General features: G+C 41.9%; 1 protein-coding gene across 5 annotated transcripts in view; it reads left to right on the top strand.

The window, feature by feature from the left end:
- dlgap3 (discs, large (Drosophila) homolog-associated protein 3) overlaps positions 1-19,576 on the top strand; it is a 908,365-nt gene that overhangs the window by 878,621 nt on the left and 10,168 nt on the right. For 3 of the 5 annotated variants that reach the window (XM_017307432.1, XM_008421512.2, XM_017307431.1), the window contains 7 exons: positions 1,011-2,173; positions 10,034-10,245; positions 11,713-11,815; positions 12,466-12,682; positions 14,693-15,333; positions 16,811-16,905; positions 17,818-18,037. In XM_017307432.1, coding sequence (XP_017162921.1) covers positions 1,085-2,173; positions 10,034-10,245; positions 11,713-11,815; positions 12,466-12,682; positions 14,693-15,333; positions 16,811-16,905; positions 17,818-18,037 — 2,577 coding nt within the window. In that variant the 5' untranslated portion in view covers positions 1,011-1,084. The remainder of the gene's footprint in view (positions 1-1,010; positions 2,174-10,033; positions 10,246-11,712; positions 11,816-12,465; positions 12,683-14,692; positions 15,334-16,810; positions 16,906-17,817; positions 18,038-19,576) is intronic. The other 2 variants (XM_008421514.2, XM_008421515.2) reach the window with 2 other exon arrangements.

Raw genomic sequence — 19,576 nt, 5'->3', positions numbered from 1 at the left:
GTCCTTTCCGACCCCAGTTTAAACAGATAATTCTCCACAAACTATCGCTAGGGTAAGACCCGAGTTTCTGGGGGTTTTCCGGACCTGTTAGACAGAGAACTGGGCAGTAGTGAGTCCAAAGAAGTTGTGAGAAGTAGGCGGGACTTACTATTGGGTAGTAACAGACAACTTCCATAGATCAGTTGCTTTTTAGGATTCATTAGAGTTGGTAAGGTGTTGTGATTGTCAGGGTTTTTGTCCTGTGACTTAAAAAAAAAAGAATGCTGCACAAAACTATTTGTTTTTAGATCAAGGGTTTGTCACCGTGGAAACAACAGGAAAATAGAAAACTGCTCCCTCCGCGTCTTTCTAATCCAAGGCTGTTTCAGGCAGAAACGATCAAAACACAAACCTATTAATGGGAGAAAATAAGCCAGACACTTAATGTTGCTGGTTAAAAATATCACTTATTACTGTTGAGGAAGCCAGGCTGAAAGAGAAGCTGTTCATATGGCAATGACCTGCAGGTTTCACTTTGGAGTAGAGAGAAACAGACGTAGATTCTATGCAAGGCCGATCAGCTCTTTGATTATTTTTTTTTTCTTTTTCTTGTGATAAGTACTAATATCAACATACTGAAACTAATCCTACTAAGTTAGATAGTAGAGCAGACCTTCAGGGGTCAAATGGAGTCCATGCCTCAATGGTTCAGGGCATTTCTAGAAGCAAACTGGTACCAATGATCTATTAGGCATCTGATTACAATGTCATTGAAGCGTAGCAGAAAATAGGTTTATGTTTTTGCAGTGTAGTTACTACTCCCGCTTCACGTTTTGGACCAATCACAGATTAGCTCTCAGAATCCACACAAGAAAAGGTTCTGCTAGGATTCTGTGTTGGCACCTAGCTTCAAGAACCAGACTGAACAAGGATGTATCAGCTTTTTGGCCTTGGGATTGTCTACTTGCTAGCACAGCCACAAACCCAATGCAATTACAAGGCATTATTAGTGTTTTTCCTTCTGCTTTCAGGTGAGACCGGTGCAGCCCTGTCACGCCCACAGCGACCCCTTTCGGCCCGGACGGCCCACCACGCCCCGGCGCCTATGAAAGGGTACCATGTCAGCCGTAGCATGTCTCAGCATTCCTCTGGTGGTGGCGGAGGAGGGCCCTGCCACTGTACGCCGGACGACTGTGACGGCCCAGGCAGAGACTACTACCATGGCCGTAGCGATGGGCACTACTACTCGGGTGGTCCAAACGAGGCTCTGGCACTGGAGAGGCATCACTCTCATTCGCACGCACACTCGCACTCGCACTCCCATAGCCACTCTGGCACCTTTCCCCGCTCCCACCCCAGCCAGCACCCGCCTCTTCAGTCGTTCGACTCCTGCGAGGAGTGCCTGTCTTCGGGCCATGGGGGAAAGATGCATCGGATTCCTCCGAACCTAATGGACCAGTTTGAGAAGCAGGTTCCCTTCCACCCAGACGGCTTCCACACCCTACAGTACCAACGCACGGCGAGCGGAGGGGCCGAGCAACGCAGCGAGAGCCCCTCTCGTATTCGCCACTTGGTCAACTCCGTCCAGCGGCTCTTCGCCAAGTCCCATTCCCTTGAAGCACCCACCAAAAGGGAGTACAATGGCATGAGGGGCGGCGGGGAGTACCGGGGTGACAGGGGAGGGGGCCACAGAAGCGGAGGGGAGGAGGTTCACTACTCAGGCCACCAGTCTCGCTCAACCAGGAGGAGCAAGTCGCGAGAGCGCAGCAAAAGTGGCGACTCTCGGCACGAGTCGGGGCGACGTCACCGCAGCCGGACGGCCGGCTGGTGGAGCTCCGACGACAATCTGGACAGCGACAGCAGTTTCTTGGTCAGCGGGGGCAGACGGGGTTATCCCACTGGACACGAGAGTCTGGATGCCGCCATTCAAGAGCTCACCATGAAGAAGCCAAAGGAGCGCAGCGGAGGACCCGGATCCGCTGAGTGCATGGCCTGCACCACCATGGCTCTGACCGGCGGCGAGGGCGGCGGGCACCATGGCCACCACGGTCACTCCCTGAAGCGGAGCACCTGGTCGGCCATGACAGTGAGTCAGGCCCGGGAGGTTTATCCTTCCACCAGGGGAGGAGGTTACGATAAAGCACTGGTGCCCTTGGAGAACAAGCTGAAGGAGAGATCATTCCACTACCTGCAGGTTTGTGTGTACCAATATTTTCAACAGATTCATACAACAGCAAAAGAAACACATTGTTTCTTTAAATATGTGACGCCTTTCATGCCAAGCTGCCACACATGGAAACGGGCTTAAAGTTTTCACAGGCAACCCTTCTGAAGGATCCGATGCAGCTCGAGTTAAAAGTACTGTGAGTTTGAGTAGTTCATGTCAGAAAGTGAAGCTGTTTTCCAACACAGTTATAAATAACTCCTAAAAAAGCTTTATTCCATAGGGAGAGATAAGTAGTCCACCCCCACCTTCTTTTTTGTTTTTGTCACTTATTGCTTCTAATACACGCATGCAGACACAAAATCTCTCTACTGTATAGAATAAGTACCAATTGTTAGATTTCCCCGCTATACAGAAATTAAAACACATTTCAGGATTATTTAAATTGTAAATATGTGCCAAATGTTTGGCCTGATCATGAGATCAGTAAGCAAATCGAAGCAGTTGAAACCAAGGTTTGCCTGCTTTCGGTTGTTTTGGAGCAGGTGTTCCTAAGACACTGATTGAAGCTATCAAACGTCTGAATGCCTGAAGCGCTGAAGCAGCAGTAAACGACATAAAAGCAAGTTTCAAAGTGAACTTAATTTCAGTCATGACTCATGCTCAGTCATGTTGTAAATGGTCAATGGACTAAGTTTATGTAGCGCTTTTCTAGTCTTGTTCGACCAAACTTTACACCACGTTCACAAACGTCCACACATTCAGTTGGGGCTTAAATGCTTTTCCCAAGGGCACATTGACGTGTGTCAGGAGAAACCTGGAGTCCAACCTGCAACCTTCTAAATGCAAGATGTCTATCAGCTATTCTCCCCAAACCCTTTGCTGTTAAATTAGAACAATGATCAACAAACTAACCTATTTTTCCCCCCAAAGTAATAACTCCTCACTACTTTAAACCTGTTTTTCAATATTTCTTTGTCATTCATTCAATTACTTCATGTAGTGTATCTCAGGAGGCAGCAGCATTTTCCTTTGGTGTGTTTTTTCTTTGGATTAATGCGGTGGACAAACACAAAGTTGTGCATGATTGTATTTTGGAGGAAAATTCATGCATGGTTTTATGACTTCCCCAAAAGCCACAATGAAAGTGAAGAGCTCAATACAAATGCATTCAGATTTGTATTAGTATAAAGATTTGAAAACCCTTCATTTTCTACTGGCACTTCACACAAAATTTGTGGCAGGAAGAGAAAATGTTTTTGGAAGACTCTTTTTTGAAAGTACTTCTTACTGTTCAGACTAATATTGTTTAATGTTGTTTTGGTGTCGATAGATGTTTTCATCTCATGGTAACAGATGAGTGCTTTTGCAGTCAAATGAAGAGAGCAGATGCAAGGTGGGGTGACTTACTACTGCTAAATGCTCTTCTTCAACACGGCCAACATCTACACAGTCGTATGTAATGACGAGTGGTTTCATAGCAACCGTACTCTTTCATATAAGGAGCAACCGTGGCCTGTTGGTAACGGTGCTGAACTCTATTGGTATTCCATCAGAGCGGCTTCTCCCTGCAGCTCCTACACTCGCAATCCACATTCCTGATGTATGTTCAAACATTTAAAAATTCAGATGCATTTGAATTCCTCAAGGATTTTTAATTTTTTTTTCAAGTAGAAAAACATCAACTTTGAAGTTTCGACTGTCGAAAGAGTGCTTAAAAGTACCAACCCCCAAATTACTTTCTTGGTATTTCACCGCTACAAATTATTGATCCACGCCCACACGTTATCTACCTTTCTCTCGAAACAATCGTGTCTCCTACTTCTCGCCACTCTTGTTGATCCCAAACGGAACAGAAACAGACGGGTGCCCTTCCGCTGCTCCGGCGGACGCAGGCCTCCTAAAATATTACGTGTAATTGCTGCAGCGTAGCTGAAAAGGCAACCGAGTGAGCACAGAAAGAGGAAGAACTGCAAACACACGCACACGCGCACACATCAACCTCCAGCTGCGCTGAGCTGGAGCTTCCATGCAGGGCTGTGTTTCTACGGAAACAGCAGGTAGTCACAGGAGTCCCTGGTGTTTTTCCAACTCTCATCCTTTACAGACAGCTGAGGTTTGCCGATAGAAGGGAGAGCGAGGTCATGCGAGTTGCCGTTCTGAAAGGATAAACCTCACACAATTTGCCTCCGTTCTTGAGGCTGCCGTCGCCTTCGCACCTCAGGTCACAGAGAGAACTTCCCTTGCTGCAGGTTTTCTCATCTCCGGGTGTCACTGTCTTAGCAGTGTTGGGGAGGGAGACAAAAATGAGGAGGCAGTGCATTGGCTGAATTCTGTGTTGTGTTCAGATGTTGTTGAACTCCACACATTTATGGAACTGCAAAGATCTGGTTTTGGACAAGACGGTTCTTTTCATTTTGTACAAGGTGTAAACTCCCGTATTATTTGAAGTATAAAGAATGTTTATGTAGTTGGTTTCTTGTCTCCAGCAGATAAAAATCAACCCGTTATCTGTGATCTGATATGCAAGCTGATGTGCATTCAAGGCTACTTAGCAACAAGCATACTTTACATGTGAAAGCAGCACAGCACAAGTGGCTTTAAAAATGGGAAATATGGCTCTTTGCCCCAGGGGCATGTCTGTGTGAGCGATGACGCCATTGCCCAAAAAAAAAAATTTGACATGGTAATTCAGACCTGCATAAAAATATATTTCAGATCCAGTTATTCTGTCATTTTTTTCCCATCAAACGCTTAGTTTTTGAGACACCAACCAAATATCTTAAGTACAGCACATTTACTGCAAATCCTTATTAAGTGCATAAAAAAATGTGTTAAATTTAGCCTATGTTTCAACTGCATCTCAAACTGAAAACATAGTTGCAGTTTTTGAAAAGTTTCTAACAACTTTGGAGAATTATTCTTCTGTTTCATTGTCACAAGAACGAGTCGGAGCCTTGTCTTACTCGTTTGACCCAGATACAGCTTTAAAAACTTTTTAATTATTATTCTGAACATCTTTAGTTGTTTTGAAACTTGTGAAGAACACATAAGACTTGCTTGAGTCGCATGTTCACTCGTCTTTCCCATTTCGAAGGAGTTGCCAAGTAAAACTGACCTGTGACTTTATATTTATACTCCATTGAAGCAAGAAGACATGGGTTACTAACTAAACTTGTCTATTTTGTTTCATACGGATTATTAGAGGAGATTTTGTTAACAACCAATTATTTCTTATCATGGAAATTTGTCCCACACTGAATAAATGTGCTCAAATTGGATTTTTAATTTCTTTTTCCTTTTTTTTAAAGATTATATAACTGCAATAAAAGATTAAACTACTTCAAGACTCAGACCATATTTACCAGGAGGGCAACAAATGAGGATAGCGCCCATCCAACATAAGGCATCTCTCAAAGGCACAGATATAGATAATGACAATCATCAAGTCATCAGACACCTACTGTATACTCTCACTAATGTGCCTCTAATGTTGCTTAATTTGCATTCAAAGCAGGAACTGATGCAGTAGATGAATTGGTACACACCTTCTCATTTCCTGTCAGCGGACTATTAGCTACCTGCCAGCTACCTGCCAGCTTCGTGCCAGCTCGTCATTGCTCTTAATTTTGTCTCCTCTGCTGCACCGTAGACATGTGTGCCTGTGCGTGTTTTCCAGGCTTTATGCTGTATGTGCTTTTGTTGTGTAGATCCCAGCAAAAACTGATTGCAAATTCACAGAAGCAAAAGAGCAGTTACCTCTAGGCTTGCTTCGAGGTATAAATAACTGAGAAGGAACGTCACATGTTTGTGATTTATGAAAGCAATCTTCTGTTTCTAGAGATGTACATTTTGATTTCTTAGATGTGAACAAGAGTTTATGTTGCTGTAGTAGTTTGCCAATCCTAATCCGTGAATGCATTTTCTTCTCTCAGTCAAGTTGTTGTGTGTTATGTCAGTCTACACAAATACCAGGTTCCACCTTGGATACGGGATTCACCTATCCACTTTTTTCACTTCCAATACCGATACAGATATCTGGAGTACAGTATCGGCCGATATCGATCCGATACGGAAAAGTAGAGCTGAATTCACTGAAAGCTTTTCTTTAAAAAGAAAAAAAAAAGACATAAATGTACTGAATTGCAAATTTATTTGATAACTGCACCAGTACAGCACACTTGGATACCACAATAGCTTCACATGCTTGGCCAAAAAAACAACACAACTTTAATTTGTTCAGTCGGTGCAATTAGAAGTATAGCAATTAATATAAAATAATAATAAAGAAACTGACAAAAACAATAGATTAATGTAAAAATAAACTGCAACAAAACTTCCTTCAAATGGTTCAGAAAGCACAATTAGGAATTATACATACAATACAATATAAATAATAATGAGGTTGCTCAGAGCCAGAGTTGGGTAGTAAATAATTACAATTACTCAATTTCATTTACTTGAGTAAGTCTATTGAAAGAATTTACTTTTATGTGTATTTGTACAATGCTGCACTTTTTACTTTTACTTTAGTCATTTTATTTTGAAGTTTCACTAATCTTACTTGAGTAAAATTTCTGGATTTTCAACCCATTGAATAAAAAACAAACATGTTTTACCCAAAAATTCACCAGACACACACACCTGCAGTGTTTGTCAAAGTTTCATGAGTTTTATATTGAAAGAAACTGATTTGGAAAAGTTTTCTCTGTCTGATTTTGTTCTTTTTTGTTGCCAAGATGAATTACTGTCATTATGGTCCTGAAAATGCCAAAATCTCCACTTGACTTTATATTTTGGTCCATCTGATTGTGTAATTTTTAAATCTGAAATGTTTTATAATTTGATCAGTTACTTATTACATGAGTCGTCTTTAAACCAAATACATTTTTGCCTTTTAAAAATATGTTGAAGTAGTGCTATTTTTACTTGAGTACAATTTTGGGGTACTCTACCCACCTCTGGACAGACCACAAAGAATATAATTAGTCTTAATAGATCTGCCCCTATGGTTGAGGCACATTGTCACCAATCTAGAATTTATTTCAGTATCGGGACCAATACCAATATTAATATCGTATCGGTACTTTACTACATTGGATGATGGGTCAAGTGTCCAGCCATAAAAGCTGAACAGGACAAAGAGAGTCTTGGCAAGTTTTAGATTACAGCTGTCTAAGATAGATAGATGTGTGTAAAGTTTCTCGCCCACAGCTCAAATGCCAATCAAAATGTGTGGCACGTGAGCCCGACACTCTTCGTTCCCTGTCCCTCTTCCCCCATCGTCGGCCTGTGAGCGATAGATAAGAAATGATTAAAAAATGAGAATATGGAGTGAGGATGAAGTGAAGTCGGACGAGGTGAGAGAGAGAGAGAGGGCGGAAAAGACAGACTTGCAGAGAGCAAGAGGGACGCAGAGATAGCAAAGCTCAGGGATAGGAAATAGATAAAGGAGGTTATGGTAACCAAGGGGCTAAGATAAAGGAAGGAAGGGAGGTTGTGGAAATAAGAGAGATAGTAGAGGGGGGGTGGCCACAGGGATCAGGAGATTAGGCTGAATCATCTTTTAAGTGATGACCTTAAAAACACACACTCAGCTGGTTGCCAAACCCTGGGGCCCTGACGATGAGTGTCTCAGCGCGTGTAGGTGTTTTTCATTTGGCCCCACACTTGTAGGGGACTGCAAACCTGACAGCATTTGCAAAAACTGGAGGGTTGAGAGGCCCCTTCTGTGTAAGGGGGCTGCAGCAGGCTTTCATCTTCCTAGAAAAAGACGGGATCAGGTGTAAGAGACGGACTCGCACAGACGAATGCCAAACTGAACGGTCCTTTAACAAAAAGGGAAACTCGGGTGATGCTTGGTGCTAACATAAAAATGTAAATAATAAATTAAAAAAGGTTGTAAACTTACTATTTGTATTTTACCCTCTTGTTCTTAATGGTTTTAGATGTACGACAGCAAGTGGGGTCACTTAACGTTCTTATTATATTTCTACATGTCTTTAGGTGAATTCACACGTTAAGAACCAAAGAGATTAAAAATGTAATTTGGTAAGCAACCAAAAGTTTATTTTTGACAAAAGGGCAACATTTTTTTATATTTCACAATCAAAAAATGATGTTTTGAGCTTTACTCTCAAAATCATAAGTTGGAGAAGAGGATGTGTTTGTTTGAGAACATGTCTGTCAAAGCCAGAGCACCACCCAAGACTTAAAAGTATGGGGAATTAATAAATTGCAATCACACTTTTGTTTTTGTTTTTTGGTAAGTGCCTAAATAATTTTCATCCTGCCAGAATTTTAGATTTTATCACAAATAGTCCTTCATCAGCACACAGAAATAGAGGTAGACTGGTGTCAGAAAAGAGACACTTTTAAATTCCTGTCTGGGTTGCCGGTTTGGTACGTCTCAAAGCTACAGCTCTCAGGTAGAATTAGGCAATATAAAACATAATGTTGTGTAACTAAATTTGAACCGAAGATTATTGTACCTCTATGTATCACGACTTTCTTCCTGGGAGGCCAGAGTGTTATGCATTAAAGTCTATTACTCAGGTAGTTGAAGTATGTTCTTGGATATTTTTGCTTTTTTTTGTTTGTTCGTTTATATATATATAAACACTGCTCAAAAAAATAAAGGGAACACTTAAACAACACAATATAACTCCAAGTAAATCAAACTTCTGTGAAATTAAACTGTCCACTTAGGAAGCAACACTGATTGACCCGACGACGGTCCCCGTTGTCAATCAGTGTTGCTTCCTAAGTGGACAGTTTRATTTCACAGAAGTTTGATTTACTTGGAGTTATATTGTGTTGTTTAAGTGTTCCCTTTATTTTTTTTTAGCAGTGTATATTAATACAACTGTTATGTAACCAACACAACAAAACCTGATATGATAAAACTTTTCCTTAGGCAAACTACAGTTTTAACATTGCAGTTCAAAATGTAAATAAACCATATTTGTAGATGATAAAATTCATACAGCTTAAAGAGGCTTCACTGAGAACATGCTGGGGTTTTTTCTGCATATCAGTTCAACTGTCTACCTGTGTTTTTTTGTTTTGTTTTGTTTTCCCACCTGACTTCCTGTTGTCACTCCATTGATAATTCGCTCTCCTGTTTTATGTTTTGCTATCTGCTCACTCTGTTTGCCACCTCCTCCACACACTATTTTCTTGTCCTTTGTGCTTTTTTTCCCCTCCCTCTGCCTTTCTGCGTATTTGTTTATTTGCTCTCCATCTGTCGGCTTCTTGCTCACGCTTTTTTTTTTCCTGTTTCTTTGTGTCAGTGTTTCTCCAGCTGTCAGAGTTTCTCTCTTTCTGTAAGTTTCTTTGTGTGTTTCTCTCTTTCTTCTCCCATCATCTACAGTGAGCGTTTGGAACGTACGCATTTGCGTTGCGTGCATGTGCATGTCTTTTTCTTTTTTTTTTGTTGCTGTCATCGCGTGCACGAGCATGATGGAGCTCAGCCAGTTTGTTTCCTTTACAACCCGATGGCGTTTGCTCGTGTTTTAAGGACTGTGTGTCTGAGTCATCGCTGTCCTTCTGGTCGGAGTGCAAAAATATTTTCCCGTGAGAAAAATATAATTCTGTCTTTTGGACTGTATTAACAGATATTGTGACAACACGTTCAATATCTCACGACTAATGAATTCATTATATGAATGGTGTTTGTTTTTTTTCCCTCCTAACATCTCATTTTTCAGAGCTGATCTTACTGTTAACACATTTAGTCTGTTTACTACAATAATAAAAATACCATAAAACCTCTTCTTTTTATGTTTTAACACTAATCACACCTTTTTGGTTTTGCTCATCTAATCCAAGTTGTGCGTCTATCTGGTTATGTCGGTAGCAAGAGTGTGGCTAACACTACATGTGCTTCAGGTCCCCTCAGAGGACTGGGGGGGCGGCGGCTATGGCGGATCGGCCGACAGCGGCGGTGAGATCCCGTGCCGTCGGATGCGCAGCGGCAGCTACATCAAGGCCATGGGCGACGACGACAGCGCAGACTCTGAGACGAGCCCTAAAGCCTCGCCCAAATCCACCCTGATCGCCCAGAGGGACGCCTTCAGACGCTCCATAAGCATGGATCAAAGGTTAAATGCCACAAGAACCGCATATATGTCACCACTGATAGAGAGCCCACGGCTTCCCCCCCCCTTGTCTGGGTTTAAAGGCGAGATGGCACAAGTAGCATTTCCTGCAAAAAAACAAAAAAAAACAACAACCTGGAAGAGAGAGAGAGATACCCTGATGTGAACATTTACAAAAAGATAGAATGTGACTATGGAAGGGAGGAGGCGAGCCTGGGGAAAATGAAAAAGTTAATTCTTCCTCAGTAAGCTGGCATTTACCATGTTTTAGCAAACCTTAAAACACTTTAATTGGCATAATTAAATCCTCAGCTCAAGCAGCCTCATACTTATGTCCTTGATTGTGCCAGACACATCCAGGATTCAATTGGCTTAAAGCTAGTGGTGCATAATTGTGCGTAAAAAAAACAAACAAAAAACGAGACATGAATGAAAAAAAAAATTATTTTAAATTTTGCGCTGATTAAAATCATGATACCATAGCAACTCTTTTAGCTTGGAGAACTTCATGTAACGGGTTTTACTGGCAGACCAGCAGGATCCAAGCTCCACAGCACCGAAGGGTCAGCTGGTTTTACTGCTGTATAAGCTGTTTAATGGCTGCTGGGGAAGACGAGTGTTTTGCTGTTGACTTATTCAGAAAACACTTGTTGTATTCTTGTTGGTTGTGCAGGAGGCACCACTTCTGCTTTGCAAATATGTACGGTTGTATAATTGTGCACCTGTTGCAGCCATTTTCATATGCAAGTGTAAACGTTGATTTGGGCCTGGGGGGCGTGGCCGGCAACAGCTTATTTAGATTTAAGCGACAGGACACCCTAAAAGAACTCATTCTGAAAGAAGCTCAAAGTAGGCAGAACTGAGCAGACTAAAATCTTATTATGTAACATTGATTTTGTGCAAAAAGAACATGTAATGAATTTTTGTATGACCCATAGACATATCCTTACCTGCGCAATAGGTCACCTTTAAGATACTGCAGCCTGTCATCTCAAACCAATCTGCCCGTTCTGCCTCCGTTATCAAAACATTTCCATCCATACAGCTGCCACTCACTGAATACTTTCTCTCTCTTTTTTTTGTGCCTGATATTTGAAGGTGAATGTGTATACGGGTGAAACCACATTTTACCATTCAACCTTCTCCTGTTTTAGGAATGAGATGTGATAAACAATTCACAGTTTTAGTAGAATTTACACCATTTACTTGATGTTTAGCATTTTGCGCCCCGCTTTGACAAACTGGTGCATTTTCACAACGCTCTGAATGACGGACGCTTCAGCACTCATAAAACATGACTCATAATATTTATGATGGCTGCGGCCAAACGAACTGTGATTCACGTTTGCAATAAACGTGGCCGGTGCTCATCAGCGCCGTGTTGGCTTAGGAGAAAATAAAACTTGCATTAGTCTGAGATTTGTGCTATTGAGGTCACTATAATGCTGTTTTCTTTCTGTTACCTTTTAGGTACTCCTGTAAGCAGTGCACAGATTCCTACCCAAACAACAGAACGGCACCTAAAACCCACACTCGCTCTCGCAGCTACACTCGCTCTCTGACCAGCTCACAGGTGACTAACTCCATCGTCCTGGCGTTTCATTTATTCTGGAATATTCCAACGTATACGGAATATCTTTGAACTTTTTCCACATTTGATTAGGTTGCTACATCAAACTTAAATATCTGTCAGGGTTTTTTTTTTCTTCTGATTTGCCCTGTATTTGGCTCCATCTGCTATGAGCAGCTTTCTTGTCCTTGCTGAAGAGAAGCATCATTACTTTTCCTCCAGACACGATGTTTTGCTTGAAGGCTAAAATGCTCAGTTTTGGTCTCGTCTCACCAGTTCTACTACGTTTCCTGTGTCCCCTCCACGGCTTGTTTCAAACTGCAGACAGGACTTCTTGGGCCTTCCTTTCTTTTACACTCTCAAGTCTTGTTGAGTGCTTGACTAATAATTATCCCACTCAATTATTAGCGGTTTTAAGTAATGTTCCTTAAGAGGCTCAAACAACTGTAATTACACTGAAATGCAGGCAGGTTGTTCGTATTGGATGGTGTGAGAATAAATGGGCAGGATGCAAATGGAAACGGCAGATTTTAGGTTTTTGTTCTAAAAAAAAAAAAAAAAAACTGAACTCAATTTGTCAGTTCCAAGAATACCCAACCCTTTTTGTTCATTTCTCACACAGTTATCATTATTTATTTATTTTTTTACATAAGCTGGGAGACACGCTGAACCATCAGTTCGAGACGGTGTGCGAAACCATGTTCGGCGAGGTGGAGTCGCAGGCTGTCGAGGCCCTGGATCTCCCCGGCGTGTTCCGGACCCGCAGCCACAGCTACGTGCGCGCCATCCAGGCGGGCTGCTCCCAGGACGATGACTGCCTCTCCGTCTTCTCTATGTCTGGCCCCCAGGGGAGCATCAAGGGCGGGGCCGGTGAGTGGACTTAGCGGCGTGTGCATCCGGCTTTTTTAGCATCTTGACTTCTCCGTTCTCTCTGCCTCTAATTCAGCCTTCTCTCCCTCTCTGTGTCTGAGTGTACGTTTGCTAGCTATACGCACAGACTCGCATGTGCCTTATTGCTCATGCTGTTTCTTCTCTCCTACACCTCTCTGCTCTTGTCTCACCCATCACACTCCCTTGTGTGACTGCAGGTTTCTCGCGGTTATTACCGTTGCTGTTGCTTCAGTCTCTATCTCTTTCTTGTCTTCCTTCGACAAGAGAAGATGAGATCTTATCATCTTCAATCCTTTCACTCAACACAAAAGTCCACCTGTGCAGCCGTTACTTCATTAGTCAAGTTTATTTGTGCAGAGCATTTCAGCAACAAGGCAGTTGGAAGTGCTTTTGCATCATGAAAAGTCACCCATTATGAAACAAGCCATAAACATTACATTTTTGTCAAATGCCATCATCAAAATCAAGCAAATACACATCAGATATGTTAATCAGTGTTCAAGCTATTATTAATCAAAGGCAGCTCGAAACACGCCGGCTGGGTTTTTAGCCTTGATTTCAAGGAAGACGGAGTTTCGGCTGTTTTTTTGTGGTTTTCTGGAAGTTTGTGATTTGTGACGCATAGAAACTGAATTATTACATTTTGCCACATAACCGCCACCGACTTCAAGGTTACTCTTTGTTGCCCGTATTACATAAAGTAGTGCATAATGGTAAAGTGAAGAAAAAATAACATAGATTTTTCCTTTTTTTTTTTTTCAAAATAGAATCATCGTTCTGACCCTTTGCTACTCTGATTCCCCTATGCTCTCACAGAGCAAATGAAAGTTTACATTTAAGACTTGATTTTCTCACCAAGCTCTATTCAGTGTGTCATCTGAAAATGGAAAGAGTAAAATATGGTTTCAACAGCAAACTTACCAAGATGTGGTCTTCCTACTGAAGTGACAGGTAAGGCAAGGAGCTCCATGGTAACTGGAGGAAGTTCTGAGATGTATAATTAAGGTGAACCTGTTGACAGGAAAACTACTATGTACAACTGAATATTTTTGCTTAAAAACAAAGTTCAGACCTCAATAAAGTTAAAATTATGTATCAAGGTTTGTGTTCACAGCTGATTTTGCTTGAGCTATGTGCGCAGAAGTTTTCAGTTCTAAATCTAAACTTTCCCAAAAACATGTACCTGTAAGTACCTGTCGCACTTTTCTTTCGACTTTTATTCATAACATTTTTGAATTATTATTATTTCCCTTCCACTTCAGTTTGCCGCTGCATTGTGTTTGTCACATAAAATCTCAACGAAATACGCTGAAGTTCGTGGTTGCGATGTGACAAAATGGAGACTGGGAGTTGAAGGCCCTGTTTACGCATATATTACACAGGTAATTGCTGATTTTTGTCAGCTGCGTGTGTTCGCTAATGTTTGTTTGCTCATCGGAGACGGTTTAGACCCTCGCAGGATTCAAATTTCCCAGCTTCCAGTAAGTCCCATGAGATTTATTAAAAGCGCTGCGAAGTATCATCCGCATCAAGCGCGAAACATTCACGCGCTGCACGTATACCTCCATAGCGCAGACACGCGCGCACCCAGGGGAGGGCTGAGCTTCAGCTAGTATCTTTTACACTGTGGAAATAAACAAGCTGCACACACAGATGCGAAGGGTGATGAAGAAAGGGAAGCGGTATGGATTGCTTTTGGTATCCGTCAGGCAATTGCTTTAACTTTTAGAAGAAAAATTCGCCCAGGGGAAGAGGTTTTCTGTTGTCACCCTTGCTATAACTGACATATCCACCGCTTTGCTCTCTGCCTTTTGCTAAAAAGTGTATTTTTCATGAAAAGGAATACTAGCCAAGCTGTTGAATGTAGAAATAGACACCAGCATTGTCTTTTTTTTAATGCTCTCCGTGTTCTCTCTTCTCTCTCTTGTCGGTTCACGTCAAAATTCCTCCCTTTTTTTCCCACTTTAACATTCCTCTTCTCCCCTCTAGTCTGTCGCTTCTGTAAGTATCCACCCGCTCTTTTCCCTTTTCACATCGTTTACTTTAACCTCAAACACCTCTGTCTTCTTCTCCCTCGCTCTTCTTACACTTCAGTCTTTCCTTATCGTAAAGGTGCTCCCCCACCGCTCCCACCTCGCATGTCCAAGTCTTCTCTCTCGGTGCGCGCCCAGAGCAGCACCGAGTCCACCCAGGACGCCTACTTCCAGAGCGGCGGACAAATGGCTCCGGGCGCCGGGCACCCCAAGCAGCACAGCAACTCCATAGACCTCGGTGGCTCCGAGGGGCCGTCGGGTCGCGCCTCCAGGGGAGGCTACTACACGTCCAGTGGGCCCGGACGCTCCCGCCAGCACAGCAACTCGGCGGAGAGCCTTGACGGGGTCAGGGGTTCCAGGGAGCTCGTGCCCTACGGAGGGGGGCCCGGTGTGGGAGTCAGGGCAAAACACAGCTGCTCAGCCGACAGCCTGCTAGAGGGGCCGCCACGGCCGGCTAGGGACCGGGACGGCCGGGTCGGCGGCGGCAGCCTGGGGAAGTCGTCCTCACTTCCTCAGAACAACATGATAGTGAGTAAGATGGGCGGGCAGGACGACGGGCGCGCGGCCAGGAAGTGGAGGCCGTCCATCGCCGTGCAGGTGGGGATGAGGAAATGTGAAACGCATAGAAAATAATCTTTAAATGATTTTTTTTTGTTTGTTTTTATGTTTTTGGTCACACTTAACAAAACTTATCAAATAAAACCTCAGTTTAAAAAAATGCAATGTTCAAATGGTGATTCAATTTGTAGTTTTTTTTTTCATTCCTTAAAGTAGGGGAACGTCACTTTTATTTTGTTAAAAGTGTATTTGCTAAAAGTGTCAGCATGTCATGACAATATGAGTGATGTGAAAATATCAATCTTCACCTCCTCCATGAACTGCTGTGGCAATCTGAAGAAATTCCCCCCTCCACCAAAAACAACCAATCAGAGCCAGGAGGAGGGTCTTAGCGCTGTCAATTGTGCTCATGTACGCTCCTCAATGTGCTAATGGTGGAAAAACAACTTACCATGTCAGAAAAACCACTTATACGCCGTCATCAGTGGCCATGCTTGCTAGCCTTAGCATTCGTTGCAGGCCAAGTTGTGTTGAACCAGCTTTAGCGTAGCAGAAGGATGTGAGCTGATTGACGGAGCTAAGACCCTCCACCTTTCTCCTCCCGTTTCTCCTGTTTCAGACGGAGTTGTGTATTTGTTTAAACGGCAGGTGCATAGCGAGAAGGCAAAGGAGCTTGATTATTTTTTTCCACAAATTATCTTTCTCATATTGTACTGTCAGGACATAATGACAGTTTTAGCAAATATGTTAAAAACGAGAGAAGCAAACTATACTTCCACATATCAACATTGTCTATTTTACTATGTTCTAATGATATAGCTTTTATGCTAATATGCTAACATTGAATCTGAACTACTATACCACTAGTAGTCAACCTGAATGTATAAATTACTGTTTGTGGAGTTGAATGCTTGGATAATCTGATAGACTTTGTGTGTGTGGCAGATTTCCAAAAATTGTATCTTATTTTCTATTTATTTCAGTCATTTTTAACTTCCTTACACAGTAAAAAAAAAACCACAATGCTGAAAAAGCAAAACAAAATGAAAAAAATCAAAAGAAGAAAAATAGAAGACAAAACTATTACAGAAATGGACAAACAATACTTAAATTCTTGTCAATGACAAGAACACAAAGTGTAGACCGACAAAAGTGTAGGTGTAATTTTTTTGTACATTACTGCATTGTCAAAATCAAAGCTGCAGAATCTTTTCTAAAACACGCCTCCAAGGAATTCCAGCCGAGTCTGGAATGGAAACGGAAAATATCCGAGCCAAAACTTCAGTTTTTTTTGTCAGATCACACATTTGTACTCCGACAACAAACACATTGGAAACAGGAGCCAGCAAGTTCCTCCTACAGCCGAAGTAAATCTATTTCCATAGATTAACCCATAGCAGTTGTAGCTTCTTTTTTCGTTTTGTTTTTTTTTTTTACATTTATTTCTGTGATAAAATTCCCTCTGTCCCAAAAAAATATTGAACTCATGTTCTGTACTTGTGGTCTGCTGTTCCAGGTGGACAGCTCGGAGACTCTGTCCGATTCCGACACGGAGGGAAAAGCTCTCACCGAGGTTCACTCCATAGGAGTCCAAGTGGAAGATGAGAAAAGGTAAAAAAGAAAAAAAAAATCAGAAACAAAGCAGCAAAAAAATATATATATTCATCTGTAGAACTTTCTCTCCCAGCTTGACTTGTTTTGGTGACATTTAAGTTTCCATCATCACGGATGCCTCTCGCAAACTCAGAGTGGGAGTTCGAGGGGTGTTTGTTTACCCGCTAATTTATCTTTGTTCCAAAATATGCGGCTTGATCAGGAGCGGCTGGTCTTTGTGCTGTAATTTATGTGAATAATTCTGATTTATATTCAGAAAAAGCCCTCGTCTTCCTGCGCGCCCGACAGCGTCGCCATGTGTACGGCTGATTTCTCTTCTATGTCCAATTAATTCATTTAAGATTTCATCAAGCAGCACAGCTTGAACTCGGAAACACTTTGTTCCAAGAATGTCTCTTTTATTTTTTTCCCCTCTTTATTTTTTTTTCAACCATGTTTGTAACCCCGTCTACTGCAATCCGTAAACACAACGTGGCTTTCACACATGACTCGGCGCTTTTCCTAATTAAATCCATTCTCGCGTTTGAACGCAATCGCCGAAGATGACATCAGGACATCCGGCGCTGCGGATCTGAGTCACGCTGCGGACCCGAACAGACTGAGGAGACAGATGAGGGGAAGGTTGGGTTTAAAGTTGCAACAGTGTAAACACTCATCAGTGAGCACACTGGCATGACATTTCCACGCATCGATGCGTCATATGCCAGGGGATTTAGCAGGACTCATCACAACCAGGCGAGTGGCGGTGATTGCCGTGACAACACGGCCCTGCTCAGTTTGGAATGTGAAACAATAAGAAGGTCGAAAGGACAAATAAATAAATAAGAAAATTGAGAAAGCCTTCTGCAGGCGATTCAGTTTGATCAGATGGCTCTGAGCCAGCTGTGACTCCTTGTGTCTTTTTGCAAGGCGGGCTCGATTCAAACGCTCCAACAGCGTGACGGCGAGTGTGCAGGCCGACCTGGACCCCGAAGGCTTCCCGGGGCTTAGCGTTGCTGTGCCAACACAGGACAAGAGTCTGCAGTTTGGCTGCTCCTTCCAGAGGCACTCGTCAGAGCCAGAGTCCGCGTCGCAGTACACAGAGTGCCACCGCACCGTCCACACGCAGGGCCAGTGGGCTTACAGAGAGGTGGGTCCCTGCCCAGACGTCTTCCTCATGAAAGATACAGACTTTACTTTGAATGGTTCTTGCTAAAGAATACTACGAAAGAGGATTAGGGAAACTGAGGGGGAAAGGAAATGAATTCTGACTTTAATCTTCTGAGATACTATGTCAGAATTCTGATGTTAAAGTGGGAATTCTGAGAAAATAAGTCAGAATTGTGATATTAGAGTCAAAATTCTGAGAAAAAAGGGAAATCTGAAGGAAAAAAGTCAGAATTCTGAGGGAAAAAATTCTGTAAAAAAAAAATTCTTAGATTAATGTCTGAATATTTATTCAGTGGCCCTAATCCTCTTCTGCAGAATACTGAAGTTACACACAGATATGATCACACTCTGAACTTTCTCATTTTCTCAAACACCAATGAATATTAGGATGACAGAGGGCAGCAGAAAGTTTAAGGAAGTTATTAAACATCATTCCAGTGTATGAACATCTCAAGACACACCGTTCCACTAGTCATCCAAAAATAGAAACCAAACAACTGAAAACCAGATAAGACATGCAGCTAATCTGTTTGGCATTAACCAGAGACTCAGGCTCAGGTAGGGGAATCTGTTGACATGACAACAGTACACCGTGTACTTCTCAAATCTGGTGTTTATGGATGAGTAAAATGAAGAAAAGATGTAAAAATAAAACCATATCAAATCATGATTGAAGTTTTCCCTTCATGTAAAATACTACTCTTCTGAAAATACTCCAAAAACACAATTTAATGCTGTATAGAGCTTAAAGCATCTTGCAATGGGGACATTTTCCTTCAACAGTGTGGACAGTGAGTCTGGTCAGAGTTCTTGAGTTCATGTGTTTATTGGTGTCATTTAACATCCTAATCCTAAATATTGGATATTTAGTAACTGAATGTGGAAAATCAACATATTTAACAGAAAGGCTTGAAAAGTCTGTAAGTCATCAAAATCATGTGAAATGAAATAACTATTATTGAAATAATAGAACTTTTCAATTACATTGAGTTTTTTCTTTTTTTTGCTAAACTTTAAAAAAACAACTGAATTATTTTTCCTTAGTTTTAAAAATTGTGCATTTCTAAAAACCCAGATAAAACACATTTACAGCTGTAATTAGACCAAATGTGAAAAAGTTTAAAGTGTATGAAAAACTTTCCAGATCATTGTTCATTTTGTACATTGAAGTCTCGCTATTTCCTGCGCTGCATTTTCTTTTACCTCAGTTTGTTTGCTTTACTGTTCGCTGAAAGCTTTTCACATCTATGGAAACCTAAAGGACAGGCAGCAAAAAAAAGAAAAGGACGTAAAGCTTGGTGATAAAGCTTACACGTCTTTAATATGTCTATAAAAAGGCAAATACTGAGACATATAGCAGCTATTTGCTTAAAGCTCTTTCTCTGTTTGAACATCTGTGGAACATTTCCTCGATTTAATTAGATTACATTTAAATCTAATCTATTCAATATTAGCAGCAGCTAATTGAGTATCGTTGGAAAAACCGCATTAAACAGCCAATTGGCTCCTGTTAATATAT

This window comes from Poecilia reticulata, linkage group LG11 (genome assembly GCF_000633615.1).
Source record: "Poecilia reticulata strain Guanapo linkage group LG11, Guppy_female_1.0+MT, whole genome shotgun sequence".
Taxonomy (NCBI): Eukaryota; Metazoa; Chordata; class Actinopteri; order Cyprinodontiformes; family Poeciliidae; genus Poecilia; species Poecilia reticulata.
The sequence above is the reverse complement of the archived record's forward strand: the minus strand, read 5'-3'. Positions and strand labels throughout refer to the sequence as shown.